The following is a 17,541-nucleotide window of genomic DNA, read 5'->3' as shown; positions in this document are numbered from 1 at the left end:
TTATAGACGCCCCGGGAGGCTGAGGGTCTGCGAAGGTGGGGTGACCTTCAGGGGGTCCGGGTTGAACCCCAGGGACCCTGGAGCTGAGAGCATGTCTGGAACTGCCCGACCGCAGGGCTTGACCGGGACGCCTCTTCTCCGGGCCTCAGTTTCCCCAGCTACAGTGCTGGCTGACTGGAGGGGGCTTCCCAGAGATGCCCTCTGTGCACATGTGGCTAGCGTGTCCGCCCGGCGTGCTCACTCCTGCAGGCCCAGGGCCAGATCAGTGCTCGTGTATGCAGTAGATACGCAATAAATGTCCAATGAATGATTGTCACATCACATCACCCAGCCACTGAGGATCTGAGACTCCGAGGGAACAGCCTCTTCAGGGACTCACCTCCAGACTCTAGGGACCTCACCTCAGGCCACAAGCATGTCCTGAGCACCTGCTGTATGCATGGCTCTGCCCAGCCCAGGAAGAAAGCAGCAGCCCCAGCAGCTGGGGAAAAGCCGGAGGGGCTCTGAGCGGAGGGCGGCCAGGGGCCTGGAGCCCTGGATGGGGGGAACTGGCGCCCTGATCCTGGGAGGGTGGGGCTGCCTCTTCCTCTTTCTTTGGAAAAAATAAAAAAGCGTTTTCCTCCTAAATCTATAAGTCCTACATGTCAGTGTTTCAGAGACTGGAAAACACACAGTCACCAAGAGTTTCAAATCACATTCCCCTGCGGCAGTCGCACCCTACAGCACGGATGGACTGTGGTCTGTCCAGGCTCCCAAGGTGACCTTGTTCTCAGAGGTGGCTTCCTTCGCCCCTTGGGAAGGGCCCTGGCCCCTGGGTGGGGACTTAGGGTGCAGGGTTGGGCTTCCCACGGGACCCCTACCACCTCCCTGTCCAGGTGCCTCTTCCCAAGATGCCAGGGTGCTGTGGTCACAGGTGACGCCTCACAGATCCCCCGTGTCCTGCAGCGGGTGGCTGGGCAGGCTCAGGCTCCCCGAGGGGCAAGTCCTGAGGACAGACAGGTGTAGGGGCTGTAGACTGTCCCCAGCCACGGGCACCCAGGTGAGTTGAGCTTGGAGACAGGGGCATGCCCCAAATGGCCCCCCTCCCAACCTCCCAGCTTTCATTTTGCCTCCTCCCCCTGAGCTCCCTTCCCCATTTCCCTCCTGAGCCCAGCTGAGCCCAGCCCCGAGGATGTGGCCACACAGGTGCCCCTGATGGCAGGGGACCTGCCTTGACGGGAGCCGGGATGGGCAGGGCCTCACCCTGCAGGGCCCGGTGCTCACAGAGGATCTCAGTCACCAAGTCCCACGAGGAAGGGCACCTGGGGGGCTGCGGTGGCCTCCCCGCACAGGGCAGCTCCCGGCGCCGCCTTCCCGCCCACACGTAAGTCTGAAGCTTTTGCCAAAAACCCTTTTCCCAGACTTGAAAGAAAACCCCAAAGAGGAACCTAAACCCCGAGCCGCGGCCCCGATTGGCCGGGAGGCCCCGGGCTGGTCCAGGCAGGCGTTTCAAAGAAAAACCAGACAGCGAGGGGGAAGTGGGGGGCTGGCCGCCTGGGCTGACCAGCCGGTGGCCTTTACGTCCTTCCGTCACTCACCGCTCTCTTCTTCCTTCCCTCCATTCATTAGCGAGAGAAGCCACATGTCACCCGTGAGCCTGCCCCTGCTCCGAGGACCAGAGGACCCCCAAGATCTGGGGGAAGGGGTCAGGGCTCCCAGAGGGGACAGTAGGGCAGCTCTATCACCTCCCCGTCTCAGCTCAGAGTCAGAGAGACTTTTTTTTTGCACAAGGGAAGGAAGGGTACTGAGCAGCAATGATCTCTGGCGTCCATGGAGCCTGGACGCGGCCCCCGGCTCTGTATGAATGATCTCATCGAGTCCACCCAACGAGCCTCCAGTGGGTTCTGTGAGTTATCTTCATTTTACAGATGAGAAAACAGAGCACAGAGAGGTGAGGTGCATCTCCCAAGGCCACACAGCGAGGAAAGGCAGCCTGGCCTTTTATGTTGTATTTCATGCCACCTCCTCACCAAAGAGCACCCTCTTCTCAACCTTCACCCCGGGGAGCCCTTGTCACAGGGCCTGACCATCTCCAGGTCCCCTGCTCAGCTCTGTCTAGTGGGGAAAGCCCGGAGCCAGGGTTGGAGAGAGGGGCCCATCAGGAGGTGGCCCGTGCTGACTGAGGCTTGACAGGCCAGACGAGGCGGGTAGGGCTCAAGGCGGGGCCATCCACTCTGTGCCACCACCCTCTGTGGCCAGTGTCACTAGCCCTGTTTTACGGAGGAGGAAATTGAGAGCAAAGGGGCTAATTAGCAGGTCGGGTCAACGTGCTACTGAGCAGCTTGGACCCGAGTCTGTCTGACCCCTAAACAACAGGGAAGGTGGGTGGCGGGTCCTTGGTGGCTGCGAGAAGCGGCTGTCCTGTTGCCTGATGGGTCTTCCATAGACCACACCCCTCCTGGACCCCAGGTTCCTTGTCTGAAACGGGGAAGGGGCTCCCTCCGCCTCCCAGCTCCGACGGTCCCCTGGATGGGCTCCTGTGCCTTCTCAAGACCAGGGTCTTTCCACCATTGCACCCCTGCCCTGTCACCCCAGGGGCCTCCTTCAGGGGGCGCTGCTTCAAGACCAGTCCTGGGAGGCCCAGGCTGCAAATCCACTCAGACCCCAAGCCCTTCCCCCCTCGGGCCTGGGCTGAGCCTTGAGGCTGGCCTTGGGACCAAGCTTTGAGGACAGAGCTCCCTGGTGGCTGCAGGTGGCCCGGGGAGACTCCCGGCAGAGGGGCTGTTTGAGCTGAGCATGGAAGATCGGGAGGACTCCCGGCCACCCCTGGACACGCTGGTGGTGGATTCAGTGGAGGGCCTGCAGGTGAGGAGTCCCCAGGAGATGCAAGGCCCGGATTTCAGCTGCCCCACTGCACCTTGAGGCCGGCCTGCCTCCCTGCCTCTCAGGAGCCTGGACTGGCTCTGAAGCCAGGGTTCCCTCTAGTCATTGTTCCCTTCCAGCCTCCAAGAATGTTCTGGAAGGTCAGGCTTCAAGCCCTGCTGCTCAGGGGCATCTGTGCCCTAACCCCCTCCCCCACAGGTAACCCGCAAGCTCGGCTTTGGTGCGGCCAGCTCAGGGCCCGGGCGTCAATGGGCCCTCTATGTGACCAGCAGGGCCGATGGGGCTGCCGCTGGCTGTCGTGGGCACGGGCGAGGCCTGGACACACAGCCCCACTGTGTGGGGCCGGCTCATGACCGGCCTGTGGGCAGTGGGGGGCTCCTAGGAGTGCCCTTCCAGCCTGGGGGGCACTTTGGACAGGCAGGGTGGTCTGGGGAGATGGCGTGTGCCGGGTGGCCTCAGGAGCCGCCATCAAAGAGGCCCCGCAGACGTGGCGCCAGGCAGGCCCTGCAGCAGGTACGGAATGGCTGCGGTCAGCCTGTCCATCCTGAGGGCCCCAGGGGGCGGAGGAGGCCTCCACATCAGATATCCTTGGGGTGAACAACCTTCCAGGCTGCCTGGGGTTCGGGGACTTGCAGCTAAACCCCGGAGAGTCCCCTGCTGTGGGCTACTGCCTGGGCTCAGGACAGGACACGGCACTGACCTCACTGGCCCAAGCAGCTTCCTTCCTGTCCGGTGGCTTCTGAGTCACCGGCTAGCCCTGTCCTGGCTAGACGTGCCCGGGGCCATTTCGTCCACCCGCTGCCCCCACACAGGTCCAGTCTCCATCTCTCCCAGGCATCTCTGGGGCAGAGTTGCTGGCCAACCCCATCTCTAAAGAAAGGCCCACGGCCACACTGGAGAGGCCCCGCTCAGGCCCGCAGCTGGCCCTCCGGCCCTCCCCGCCCTGCACGGCCCTGCAGCCACCCCGTGGCGCCCAGGACCCTCCTGCCTGCCTTCTGCACCCCCCTCCGGGCTACTCCTTCTGCCTGGGCGGAGCCTCTCCTCCTGGTCACCTCCTGCAGGACTCGGGGGACTTGCCCTCTCCTTCCCCGAGGCCGGGGTCAGGGGCTCTGTCTGAGCTCACAGACCCCGGGTCTTCCCCCTTGTGACACATGCCCTGGTGCACTTTTCTGTGGGCCCGTCCCTTGTCCCACCAGACGGCGAGCTCCTAGGACGGAGAGCCTGGCCCAGGTCCCTGAGCGGAGCTCCGCCCAGGCAGGTAGGGGGGAGAGCAAAAGCGTCCTCTGAGCAAGGACCCTGGGCCCGGTGCTCCAGGCACAGTGCTCCCAACAGCCCGTGGGGTTGCGGCCATCGTCACCCCTTTCAGACGGAGAAACTGAGGCGCAGACACCTGCCCAGGTGAGCTAGGGAGGGCAGGGGCAGGACTTGAGTGGCGAGGACCTGAGTCAATGAGTGGAACTTCTGCCCTCTCCAGAGGCCCTGGATGCCACACGGGATGGTTTAGGTCCCTTCCCTCCCTGGAGGGGACCCCCTCGTGTCCCCAGGAGAGAGCTTTTGCCTGCGGGGTGTGGTGCAGAGGTGCTGACGGGGGCCTGCTCATGGGGGGCTAGGAAGCTGCTGGCCCCTCCTAAGCTGGGTGTTACCCCAGGGTCTTCAGGGCCACTGCCTGAGTTGCCAGATGGGGAAACTGAGGCCCAGAAAGGGACCCAGAATGTGACAGTCCTTCGGTCCCCTCCCATTTGTCAGGTAGGAGGGGTAAATACCCCTTGTCCTGCCTGGGAGGCTTCTGGGGACCTCTCACCCTCCCCTGTCTTCCATCTCAGGGACACAGGCCACCATCTGTGTGCAGCCCTAGGGTGAGGCTCTGGCCTCACCCTGGGCAGGGCAGGGGCCCCCCAAAGACTCTCCACCTTTCTCCCAAACCTCCTTCCTCCGCAGAGCTGGGGAGCCGGGTGGAGGCCCTGCTCGTACATGGAGAGAAGCCTCGGAGCTGGGTGCCGTCGGGAGGTGCCCCTCAGCCCGAGCCTCCAGGCGGCCGTGGCTCTTCCCCAGCTCAGGAGGCCTCCTGTCACCAGTTGTGCCCCAGTGCTCACAGCAGGGACGAGGACGAGAGAGGATGCTTCGTCCCCAGACGGCCTTTGCCACCGGAAACTCAGACAGAGTCAGCCGCACTCTGGCCAGTGTGGTCTCTGGGGAAGCTGGAGCTCCGTGACCGTGCTGGGGACCCCCTGTAGAGGGGGATGGCAAGGTAGAGCATCCACAGGGGCTGGGCCACCTTGGGGAACACCCAGTACAGCCCACTCCTCCCCTTGGGCCCAGAGATGTCACCCAGCACAGCAGGGCAGAGCCAGGAGGAGGAGCTGTCCCCGAGCTTGCCTGAGCTGCACATGGGAACCTCTTGGGGGGACTTACCCAGACCCAAACCCAAGCAGTTCTGTTTCCACAGTCGGAGCTGAGAACCAGAAGTGTGGTGTTCAAAAGCTCTCACGGTGGATCCCGACACCTGGCCCCGGGCCTGGGGTGGTGCAGCCTTTGGAGGTGGCAGGAAGGAGGGAGAGGAGGACAAACAGGGCCCTTTCCCCTCCATTAAGACCCCTGGACGGCAGCATCCCCACGTAGGATGGTGAGACCCGAGCTCTTGCCCTGTGGGGGGCTCAGGGGACCGTGAACTTGGGCCACCTCTAAGTGAAATGCAGCATCTCTCACCGTGACCATGTCACCAAGGGAAGTCACAGGTGTTTCTCGACCTCAGCGGGTCGTCACAGACCATCCTACAACACCGTTCTGGCTTTTCGCGGCGGCACCCTGGCCCCGCCACTCAGGGAGTCCCTAAAGCAGCGCAGGGTCACCACCCACCAGCCCGCCTCTCCAGGGCCTGTTCTCTGGTGGCTTGGACTTGGTTTTGGAGCCTCCAGGCTTCCCAAGACTCCCAAGAGGTGGGTCGCTCCAAACAGGTGGGGGACCCTGCGTGGGCCATGTGGGGTCAGAGCCCTGAAGAGGGGACCTGGGGCTGGAGCACGTGGGGGACAGAATTGGCACCTGTGGCCCTGTGAGCCTTAGGGACAGTGTGGGGGACTGTCTGAGAGACCCCTGAGAGAGCGTGATGTAGGCAGAGGGCCAGAGCCGCGTGAACGAGCTTCTCCGAGGGTCAGCCCGGGCCCCGGGGCCTCGCCCTGGACCGCAGCCTCGGGGGCACCTCTGCGCGTCCTGTGGTCCAGGATCGGCCTGCTCTGCCAGGGCTTCGCGTCCTGGGCACACACTGGGCCAGAGCCTCCAGCTGTCCCCTCCCTTTGCCCTTGGGCTGTGAGCGGCCACCTCCTGGGCTCATCAGGAGAGGACCCCGGGCCAGCCCCAAAGCCCTGTCTCCTGAGGTCCCTTTGTCTTATACCCTGCGTTTCTCCATCTTGTTCGCGGAGGGAGAAGCACAGATCACAAAGCCCCGGCAAATGGTTTTTATAAACTCTTATTTTCTTGCCACAGAGCTGCCTTTAATTAGCTCCGAGGACTACAAAGGGAGTGTTATAACAGCAGCCGAGGGAGGAAGGAGCCCAGGGCTGCTGGGCCGCTGCTGCCTGTCACCAGCCACAGCCGGGTTTGGCGGGAGTGCTCCCCCACCCCGCCGCCAGCCGCCACGGATCAGAGGGCCCATCTCCCCCACCCCCCTATTGGCCCTTGGGACCCCCTCTGAGCCTCAGCCCCCACAGGGAAGTGCCTCAGCTGAAGCTCATCGCCAAGCACCCAAATGTGTCCCTGGCCCCGAGCCGGCTGCCCCAGGACTGGCCCTGAGTTGCTCTGGTCAGCCAGCGGCCAGGCAGGAGAGAAGGGCGGACGGCCCGGCTGACCTGGGTATTTCACTGACCACCTCGGCTCAGGAAAGGCGGTGCGACCCCCAAACCCTGACCGTCGGCCCCCCTCAGCCATCCTGTACTGGAAGACACGGGTCCCTTAAATAACGCGGCGGCACAGCCCCAACCACAGCCCTCCCTCGCCTCAGACCCTCAGAATGTCAGAATCCCAGGGGACACTGTTAGGGTCACAGGGAAGTCAGGTCACTCAGCAAGGAAGCCACTGGTCCCTGGGACTCAAGCCGAGAGGCTCTGGACCCTAGTCTCAGGGCCACCGTCTCCTGGAGTTCTTGCTGGGGAGGAAAGGTGCCCGAGGGTCAGACAACTACCCTAAGGACCAGACACAGGCAGGGACCCTCCCCCGGAGCCTGGACCCCAGTCAGAGGCTCCAGGGGGCATCCTGGACCCCCATCCTTGCTGAGAAGCACAGCCCAGAGCTCTGGGACCCTCCGGGTCATGAATAGAGGCAAAAACCACCCCAGAAACACTTTCTTCTCCACCGTGACCAGGTCCGCCACCTCCCCGAGACCTTCCCCCCACTCCACAGACGCAGCTTCGGTGCGGCCCTGGGCGGAACAAGTTCTCCCAAAAGCCCGCGGCCTGGTCCTCCCAGAGAGGAGGCTCAGCCTCACCCTCACCGGCCTCCTCGGCTGTCCTCTGAGCCGGCCAGCCCACGTCTGATGGCAGATCCAAGCTCTGGCGGGCCAGGGGCTGGGACAGCAGGGCCTGGAGCCCGTGAGTGAGGCGGGGGCCAAGGGCCATGGAGACTCCCCCTTGTCCTCCCCACCCCAGACCCTCTGAGCTGGCCCTGGAGGTCACGCGGCACTCGTGGCACAGTGTCCCCACCTGCTGAGGGGGGAGGTCCCACAGCCAAGGGACGTGGGGGCCACCAGCCCATCTTCCCCTCGGGCTGCGGGAGGCCAGGGGATTCAGGTGGACAACCTCGCCCTCGAGGGACAGCAGGTCTGTTGTTAGTGGAGGGACGCGGTCCTGGGCCGCAGCTCCCCACCCGCCAGGACTGGCCCAGGACAGGGAGCCTGGGCCGTGGTTACTCACCGCGGACGAAGGTGGGCGAGTAGGTCGGGAAGGAGTCGAAGATGCTGTTGGACGCCATGCCGCAGTCCGCAGGGGACAGAGGCCAGCCCTGGGGGCTGGGCTGGGGCTGCCTGGTTAGCTGTCCTCGTTTTCTGTTTTTTTTTTAAATTTTTTTTCTAGCTACTTATGAAAATAAAAGGGGGGGCAGGGGGGCTCTTTGTTTGTTTGGGGTTTTCTTGGCTGTGTCCCCCCGGCTGCTCAAAAAAGAAAAAAGGAAAGAGCCCGAGCCTGTGCGCGGGAGGGTGAAGAAAGTCCCCGAGGAAAGTAAGTTGCTGTTTGTACCCAAGAATTCGGATTCCCGGTCCCACAGGAATGTCTGCCACAGACTCAGCAGCGCGGCGCACGCAGCCTGGGTCATTAGACGGCGGCCAGTGGAGGCCGGGCTGCAGCAGCCGGCCAGGCCCGGTGGCCCGGAATGAATGAATGAGGCTGGCCTCCCGGCCACCAAGCAGGGCTGCAGGCGGCCGGGGGTGGGGACCACCAGGAGCCAACCAGCTCCCGCGCAGGGCCTGGAGGCGGTGAGGGCCTGGCCTTGTGGTTCTGTGGTCGAGGCCCGGGCTTCGCCGTGTCACCCAGCCTCAGCCTACAGGATGCCGAAGCCAGCTCGCGGCCTGGGCCCATTGGCTGGGCCGCGGTCACCTGGGCCGTGATGTCAGGCCTCTCAGAAGAACTTGTGGCTGTCTCTCTCTCCCTCTCTCTCCCTCTGTGTTTTTTTTTTCTTTTTTTCTTTTTTTTTTGGAAAAAGAAAAGAAAGAGAGAAAATTAAAGAAAGAAAAAAAAAGGTGATGGTTTTTATTTGTGGGACCGGCCTCCGCACGCGGCCCAAGAAACAGAACTGAAAGCAGCTTGGGGCGGGCATCGGGCCGCGGTTTGGACGCCGTGTGGAGGCTCCTGCTTAATTAAGGGCAGCCCCCAGGCCTCTCACCAGGCGCCAGGAGCCCGGGTCCACCAGCGGGCAGAGGGCTCCTCACCAAGCCGCCTCACGCCCTGCTGCCTGGGACGGTACCACGTGTGCGGCTGGGTGGCACTCGAGGGGGTTTAGGGGAGCTGGGATCCCACACAAATGGGAAACACATGAAGCGGCCGCAGCCTGCCCACCGAGGCAGGCCTTCCTTGGGAAAAAGCTGGCCACATGATCATGCCAGGAGGCCCTCGCAGAGCTGGGGTCTAGCCTGAGTGTGTCACTCTGGCCCTGTACCCAGCCTGCCCACCTGGGCCTCTCCTTGGGGTTCTCTGCTCCAGCCTGATGCTCAGAGCTCCCTGCCTCTGGGCCTTTGCACATGTTGCTGCTCCATCTGAGGGGCCCTTTGCCAGCCCCATCTTGAATTTGTCATGTCCTGGGGGATTTAAGAGCCAAGGGGACTAGAAAATCCAAAGGACCCAGGAGATGATTCAACCCTCCACTTCTATGTTCCCAGAAGCTAAGTTAGGCTGGGGAGGCTGTGGCCTCGTCCATTTCCTTTGTAGACTCTACTTTCCCGTTTCCCAGGGCAGACCACTGAGGCCCAGGGGAAGGAGCCAGGGTGGTGCCCTCCAATACCCTTTAAACGAAGCCCCCAGACCTCAGGAAGTCCCTGCACAGTCTGGCCCCCACCCCTACCCTCTCCCAGGGAGTCCAGGCTTGGGGCCGGGTCCCGGCACCAGCCTTGGACTCAAAGTGGCCACTGTAGGCCGAGAAGGAGGAGGATCGGCTTGCTCTAGGTCACCGGGGCTGGTTTCCGTCCCCACTGGGTGATCTGTGAGTGGACACGGACCCTGCCTGGAGACAGGGAGTCCAGCCTCCTGTCCCTGCAAGAGCCCCAGCTGGGCAGCCGGGAGCAGGCTCACAGCGAGGCCTCGATCGGGTCCGGTGCCGGCTCCGTGGAAGCGGAGCTGGAGCCTGGGGCACGTCGCGGGCTTCTCTGGGACTCAGTTTTCTTTTCTGGAAAACGGGGAGGACCCTCTGTGGGAGGGCCTTGGCTGGCCCCGGGGCGGTCGGGTTCCCTGATGAGCGAGCCCACTCCGGTGAGCAGGGGGGAGGCCCTTCCCACCCCACGCATCCTCACCGGGGGCCTGGGGGGCATCCTGTATGGAGTGTGCCGTGCTGTGGAGTAGGTCAGGGTGACAAAGCCGGAAGACCCCCCATTTATGAGAAATGGAAACCGAGTCCCCCAGAGGAACAGACTCATCTAAACTCACCCGGTGACTCAGTGGGACCTGTCCCTTGTCCCAGCCAGGGGCTGTTTCCATTGACACCACCTCTGGTTTCTAACGCACCACCCCACACGCTTCGCTGTTTTTTCCACACCTATGGGTGGGCCCCCCTAAGCTCTAGGCCTCCCTGAGGGGCTCTCCCTCCCTAGAAGCAGAGTCCGGGCGCAGGAGTGGAGGAGGGGTGTTGTGTTGACTCAGGTGTGCAGTGCGTCCTGGGGACAGGGCAGCAGATGCTCCAGGGTCAGGCTTGGTCCTTGCACCTGAGGAACTAACAATCTCCACATGCCCCCTGATAGGCATATACCAGACTTTGAACAAACCCCAGGAAGCCGCCTGGGGAAGCAGAAAGAACATGGAGGCTGGAACCAACCATACCTGAAGCCCGTTTTGGTTCTAATGAGCTATGAGATTGTGGGCAAGAGGCTTTCGTCTTCTAAGTCCTGAAATCCTTGACTGTGAAATGGGGCCCATGGCAGAACTCACCTCCCCAGATTGTAAAGACAGTTAGGTGCGAAAATAATTATGCGTAGACTTGGCTCACGGTAGGTGCTCAATTAGGGGGTGGGGGTGGGAGGCTCTTTTTCCTTTGACTCCTGATTGTGAGTTCTCTTGGCATCCAGTTGGCAGACAGATTATTTTTATTCTCCACTGGAAAAAGAAGCTAGATCAGTTTAATAATAATAATAAAAAGATTGAAGGAGAGAATCATAAAAAAAATAGGAATCATGAAAATACCATCTCAAACCTTTTATTTTGCTTTTAAATCTAACAATTGTGCATGGAATTGCTTTCCTCTCATTCTTCTGGCAGAAGTCCACCTGTAAGGTCTCTTTCTACTGTCCAGCTTGGACCTGCCCTGGAGAGTCTCCCCCCCCAATCTTCTACAACCGTCCACTCACCCTAACTATTATTATCATTATTTTTAGCAACTTGCTCTCTCGAGTCTTTCTGAAATATTCAACCTCATTCTCATAATCATAGAGACTCCAGCTGGGTATCATAGTCTCCTGCCGTCACCACCGTGAGTGGAGTCCGGCCGAGGAAACCTGGGAGCCAGGGCCGGGAACTCAGAGACCCCTGTGCCCCTGGGGGGTCGGCAAAGCCAGCACAGAGCCCCCGCCATCGCCACAACAGGAAGCCACCGCCACCTGGGGGAAGAGGCACCCAGGACCCTGGTTTCCTGAGGGTCCCGCCAGCAGAAGCAGGACCGTGGTGGCCCCGGCTGGCATTTGCTAGGACCACAGGGGTGACTTGGCCTCTCTGGAGATGCCACCTGACACAAAGGGCAGAGACCTGATTGTCCCTCTCCCCGCGGGTGACCCAAGGCCAGGCCCAGGATCGGCCTCATAGCAGGGAAATCCTGTGACCATGGAGACCCCACTGGAGACACACCTGACTCTGGGGGAGCAGAAGGGTGAAGCCCGGACGGGCTGTGGTGGCCAGCGCCCTCTGAGCCGCGCAGGTGGGTCCCAGGAGCTGGCTGGGGGCCGCTGGGAGAGCCCCTTCCTCCTGGGGCCTGTGACGAGCCCGCTCCCTCACCCGCCTGCAGACGGGTGTCTTCACCCTGACCTTGGGTACTGCGCCCGGGGAATTGAGTCGCCAATCATGAGCCCTGGCTGCAGGGCCCCATCAGGAACATCACAGTTCAATGTGACAGCAGCCCCTGAGCCCATCAGGGTGTCCCCAGCAGCAGGGGGTGACCCCGATGGCCTTTCAGATGACAGAAAGACGAATCCCAGGGATGAGCCCCGAGTTTCAACCTCGGGGGGTGCGTTCCATCGACTCGGGCCATTCAGGTTCGGATTTGAGGGGAGCCTGGCCCAGGGGTTCCGATCCTGCCACTGGGCAGGGCCCAAAGACAGGGGGGCGGAGCCTTGGCTCTCTGCCACCAGCTGCCAGGGGAGCCTCACTTCAGGGGTCAGCAGGGAGACACCCAGACGGCTCCGGCCCAGGCAGACCTGCCCCCTGCCCTGGGGTGAGGATGAGGCCCGCAGGGCTGTGGGGCCCACCAGGGACCAGGACACCAGGCCGAGCCCGAGATGGTGAACTGAAGACCCCCATGTGGGCCACTCGTCGAGTGTCTCCAGCCATCCTGGGCCACAGGCTCTGGGAACAGCGGGTCTCACACTCCAAACTGCGTCACGTCCCGGGAAGCACCAGCGGTGGAAGGAGGCCCGGGTCACCACCTGTGCACGGCAGACGGGGGTCAAACCAGCCTGCCCTCCGCTTGCCCCCTGGGCTGCTCTCCCCCTTGACTTTCCTTCCTGTCGTTGGTTTGCCAAAGCTGCCCCGGTGTCCCCTTCACGGCCAAGCCCGCCCCTCCCACCTTCCTGCCTCAGCCCCTGGGCAGGACCCTCCCTGGGCAGGACCCTCCCTGGGCAGGACCCCTGGCTGCTGCCCCAGTTCAGCAGCCTTCCGACTTCTCAGCCCGCAGGGTCGGTGGCAGTGAGGACGATCCAGACGTCCTTAGGGGACCCCAGTAGCTGTGATTCCACCAGCAGCACAGGTTTGGCTCTGAACGGGCTCCAGCCCAAGTTGGGGAGCAGCGTCGCCCCTGAGGAGTGGGCCGCCAGGCTGAGCTGGTGGTCCCCTGCCTCCTCCCTGGGGCCTGCTGACCCTGCTCCTCCATGCCAGGCCTCTGGGGGGGCCCTCAGAGGGAACCATATAGGACACAGAGCCGAGGAACCTGAGCTGGGGGACGGGAAGGGCCGCTGCAGGCCCAGCAGAGGGGTCCACCCCAGTCCTGCTGCCGGCACCTGCAGCCACGTCCCTGTGTGACCTGGCCTCCTCCCCTCCCTGACGTCCCTGCGGGGGGTCCTGGGTGGTCAGACGAGCCGGGTCAGCTCCAGCCTGGCACTACCCACCCAGGGGGCTGGTGAGAGGGCTCTCGGAACCCAACTGTCCTCACCTGTAAAATGGGGACAATAAAACCCCCCTGGCTTCTCCCGGGTGAGACGGTGAGGAGGGGAACCCCGGGAAGGACACACAGTAGGCCTTCAGCCAGGACGAGCTCCGATCTCTGGGTGTTTCAGGGCCTGTAGCCTGAGAGCCACAGGCGCAGTGTGTAAGTATGTGAGTGTGTGAGTGTGTGTGTGTGTGTGTGAGTGTGTGTGAGTGTGTGTGTGTGAGTGTGTGTGTGTGTGTGAGTATGTGAGTGTGTGTGTGTGCGTGTGTCACCTGTGGAGGAAGGACAGGCCCGACCCCTGCCCGTGCACCCAGCCAGGCCCTGAGCCCCTGCTTCCCGAGGCTGACCCCAGCCCAGGGCTGCCCGAGCCTGGCCCAGGCCCCCGGGTCGGGAGAGGTGGCTGCAGCTGCAGGCCTCCTTCCGGGGCCCCTGGCCCTGAGGCTGCTCCTGGGTTTCTTCAAGGCCTGGATGGTCTCCCGAGAGCCACTCCCCTCCCGCAGAGTCGTGGCCCCCGGAGGAAGAAAGAAGCTCAACTACAGCCCCCCTTTGGCTCATAGAGTGATCTTTCTCCGGGTCTTTGGGTGGCAGCATCTGTTTTTAGCATCCAAGGGTCTGGAGGGCCTCCTGGGGTTGGGCCTTCAGCGGCCACTCCTGGCTGGACGGCGGGAGCTCCTCGGCTGGGCGGGGCAGGAGGTGCGGGGAGAGGAAGGCGACCCTTGCAGGGCGGGCGGGGTGGGCACCTTACCCTGGCCAGGCTCCTGCCCCGTCCATTCTCTGAGCATTCGTCTGGGGCCAGCACCTGGCCACTCCTGATTCCTCTCTGTGGTTTGGAGACCCAGTAACAAGGGGAAGGACAGTCATGAGGGGCACTCAGGGTCACTCACCGCGTCAGGGGCTCTTAGATCTGTGCATGAACTAACTCACCAAGTTCTCACGACAATCCGTTCACAGGCTCAGGAGGTTAGATCACATGTCCAAGTTCAGCACAGAAGAGACAGAGCCAGCATTCGAACCCAGACCATCTCCGTTATTATTTAACCCCTTCAACAGCTGAGGAGAGAGAGGCTCAGAGAAGCTAATCGACTTGCCCAAAATAACCTGGACAACTAATGTTGGCTCAGTCTGGAACAGGGCTGTTCTGACCCAGAGCCCTCCAATCTGTGGGTTTCCCTGTGACCCGGTTAATTCTCCTAACAAGTGGGGTGGGGTAGGCAGGGGGGTCCTGTTCTCCTCCCCTTCTCATTTTATTGAGGAGGAAACTGAGGATCAGAGAGGTAAATGTGCTCACCTGAAGTTGCACAGCCAGGAAGTGGGGGAGTTGGTACTCAAGCTGCATCACCTGCCACCCCCAAAGCCTTTGCAGGAAGCTCCCACCTCCAGCCCAGCTTCCTCCCTCCCTCCCAGACCCACGCCCTTCCCTGAGGGGATGGGACCCCAGAAGAAGCCGGATTTGGGTTGGCATTTTTAAAAATGATTTGCTCTGCTTCTTTCTCCCCTGTCTTTCTCGTTCGGTTATAATGACCTGTTTGCAGGGCTCTGCTGGCCAGCAAACTTGCTGACCCAGGCAAAAGGAAGGGGGGTGTCATTATGCGGTTGGGAAATGGTGGAGCGTTTCATATGCCGCCGATCTAGCGATCCGAGGCATTCCAGCAGCCCTCCAGGAAATGAGAGAACGAGCTGCCCTCCCGGGCTGTGGCTTCCCCAACTCCGCGAGGACGCATTCTCCTGACGTTAGGTCAGGGTGCTGGAGCATCTGCCCCAGGAGGCAGCCTGCAGGACCGGGGCTGCTGGGTGAGGAGCCGTCAGTGAGCTGGCGGGCCCTGGGGAGCCAGGCAGGGAGGGCAGGCCCTGGCCCTGGGCCACACAGCTACCACCCAGCCACCACCCAGCTTATTTGGGAGATGATCTCAGGAAGCAACTGCAGAGAGGGGGCGAGGGACCCAGGGAGAGGAAGGGGGTCGGCAGGTGCAGGGGAGCAGCTCACCTGGGCCCTGGAGCTCAGCTGCACCAGGACTGTGCACAACATGTCGCAGAACTGCTCCCGGGGTGGGGGGGATCCGAGCCGTGTGTCCCCCACCCCAGAGTTCTCGGGTCCCCCCTGGGCGCAGCTCACTCCAGGCTGGAACGCACTCTCAGGCTCACCTGTCCTGCTAGAGAGCTGTCATGTCGATTCAGGGCTTGGGACTTCTAAGGACTTAGTCTGACAGGTGAGCATTTGTCATTCCCATGCAGCGTCATCCATATCTCCCCTGAGCGGCGGTGCCACCAGGGAAGTGACACCTTGGCACAGTCAGCAGGACACAGAAGCTCTGCCCCCTGGTCCCGGGGCTTGAGAGTCCCCTATCCATGCTTCATCCTGTCAGCCTGGGTTTTAAATAGGGTCCCCTGGATTTCTTGGGTGCCAAGGATGAAGCTGCATAGAAGAGGAGGGACGTCCCCTCCACCCTTGGTTCAGAGAAGCCTGCTCCACCAGCTTTCCAACGCACTTGAGCTTTTCTTTTGTTTTCTCCAGCCCTACGTGTTCGTGGTTTAAGGAAGCAAACATTTCTATGGGGCGCTCCTTCTCCCTCAGAGAAAGTCACTTTCAATTCCTTCGATGGCTTCTTTGAGTATTTCTTGGATTTTTCTAAACAACTGGCTTTCAAGGCTCATTGTGATTTTCCCCTTGAGGCACTAGAGCCACCAGCCCCTTGGAAGAGTTAGGGGCTCCCTCTTGCCGTCCCGCTTTGCATTCTTCCTGGGTTCATTCCCCAGCTCGCGGCCAGTTGTCCAAATCCCCTGATAAGGAACTCAGTGACATCGGGTCCTCTGTTTTGCCCTTGGTGCCCTCTCTTCTGGATTCTCTGAGGTGACCTAGTGGCTGTCACGGAGGTCTGGGGCTCAGTGGTCCCTGGGCTCTAGCTCCCTTCAGTGCCACCCTGGGGTTCTCAGGCTGGAGGCTTCCCTTTCCGGATCCTGTCTCTGTTTTTGGTTTATTTCCTTGTGGCGGAGCTCGTCTTCCAGCCGCTTCCTTAGAAAGGTGCGTGGAGGTAGATTTAGTCTCATTTGGTGGATAGTTGGGCTGGGTATAGAAATCATGGCTGACGTGAATTCTCTTCTGATTTTGAAGGCATCCTCCACTGCTTTATTCCTCTACCACAGTCGCTCCACCTGAAAACGTTCCCATTCTAAATATCTGAGCATAGCCTATATGTTAGCCTCTGGAAGATCTGAAGACATTCTCTTTGTCTCCAGGGCTCTGAAACTCCACGGTGAGGTGGCTTCTCGGGGTTCTATTTCCTCCATCCTTCTGGACCTTTATGCCTCTGTCATCTGGATATTTATAATGATCAATCAACCAATCCAGGTCATTTTTGTGAATTATTTCTTTGATCATTTTCTTCCTTTGGTCTTCTCTCTTACTTTCAATTCTGAAGAATTCTAAAATTCTTTATCTACCCTAATTTTCTCTCTCTCTGATTTCATAGTCTTTTATTTTGTGTGTGTGTGTGTGTTTGTGTGTGTGTATGTGTGTGTAAGGGTGACATCTTAATGCATTTCTTGAAACTCTACTGAATAGTTTCTCTTTCTATCATCATAACATTTGAATCTGTACTTTTTTGTTTCAGATTATTATATCTCACATCTGTCTGTTCTTATTACATAAGAATATTCTCTTATGTCTCTGAAGATATTACTGATGATTTTTTTAAAGGTCTCATGTCCCCGCTTGTCTGTGTCTTTCAAGTCCCTTTCCTTTCCAGTGTTTTCTCTTGTCCCTCTGGGTCGAGGCTGTCATCAGGTGGGCCACTGTGTGGGACGGCCTGCCTGTGGACTTCACGGAGAGGGTCTGAGAGGTCATTTCCTGGGTCAGTCTCTAGACTTTTCACCTTAGTCTGCTCAGATTCCCTGAGGTAGAACCTTCTAGCCTGCTCGGAAGGTATCGGGCTGGCTGCCAACCGTCTGGGACAGAAGAGGGATGGAACGTCTGTACACAACGTACACTTGTTCCTCCATTTTCAGGGTAGACTTCTCCTGTCCTGAGTCCTTCTGCTTTTTTCTTCCCCTCCAGAAAATAAGCCTCAAATATTCTACTGGGGAGAAGAGGATCCGGGGGTCCGACTGCTTCCTAAACAGACTTTCAAATTGGCCTCCTGTTCTCAGCCCCTTCTCACCCCTCACCCTCAGTCGGTCCCTGAGTTTTCGGAGGCTCTGCTGTCCAGGGAGGTGAGTTGTCTCGGATTTCTTGGCGGCTGTGTCTGTAGGGATTTGGGTCTCTAGGGATTTGGTCTGTAGGAATCGGGGTCTCCTGGTCTGCCAAGAATGTGGTTCTCCAGGTTCTGACACCTCATTGCAGTTATCTTCGCATCGATTTCTCTTTGAACTTGTAGGTTTGTGCCCAAACCAAAACAAAACAACACACCACCAACAACCACCCACCCAACCACCCAACCAACAACACAGCCCTTTATAGATAGGAAGCGACGATGCCCGTGTTCCGTCCTCAGCCTTCAGTTTTCTAGATTGTGGGGCAAGATTCTGTTTGAGATAAGGATTCCAGATATATCTTGCTTGTGTTTGAGAAGATTGCAGTTTTACGAGATGCTAGCTCTTCCCCCCAATTAATTCATAAATTGTTGCCATTTCCAATTAACACCCCAA

At 60.2% G+C, this 17,541-nt stretch overlaps 1 protein-coding gene across 1 annotated transcript in view; it reads right to left on the bottom strand.

Moving 5' to 3' along the window:
• The window catches only part of RUNX3 (RUNX family transcription factor 3), a 51,381-nt gene extending 43,538 nt beyond the window's left edge, over nt 1-7,843 (bottom strand). The window contains exon 1 of the mRNA XM_081306700.1: nt 7,764-7,843. Within this exon, the coding sequence (XP_081162826.1) occupies nt 7,764-7,821 (58 nt within the window). The 5' untranslated portion in view covers nt 7,822-7,843. The remainder of the gene's footprint in view (nt 1-7,763) is intronic.
• Nucleotides 7,844-17,541: the final 9,698 nt, after the last annotated feature.

Source organism: Spermophilus citellus, assembly GCF_964194105.1.
Source record: "Spermophilus citellus genome assembly, chromosome: 9".
Taxonomy (NCBI): domain Eukaryota; kingdom Metazoa; phylum Chordata; class Mammalia; order Rodentia; family Sciuridae; genus Spermophilus; species Spermophilus citellus.
The sequence above is the reverse complement of the archived record's forward strand: the minus strand, read 5'-3'. Positions and strand labels throughout refer to the sequence as shown.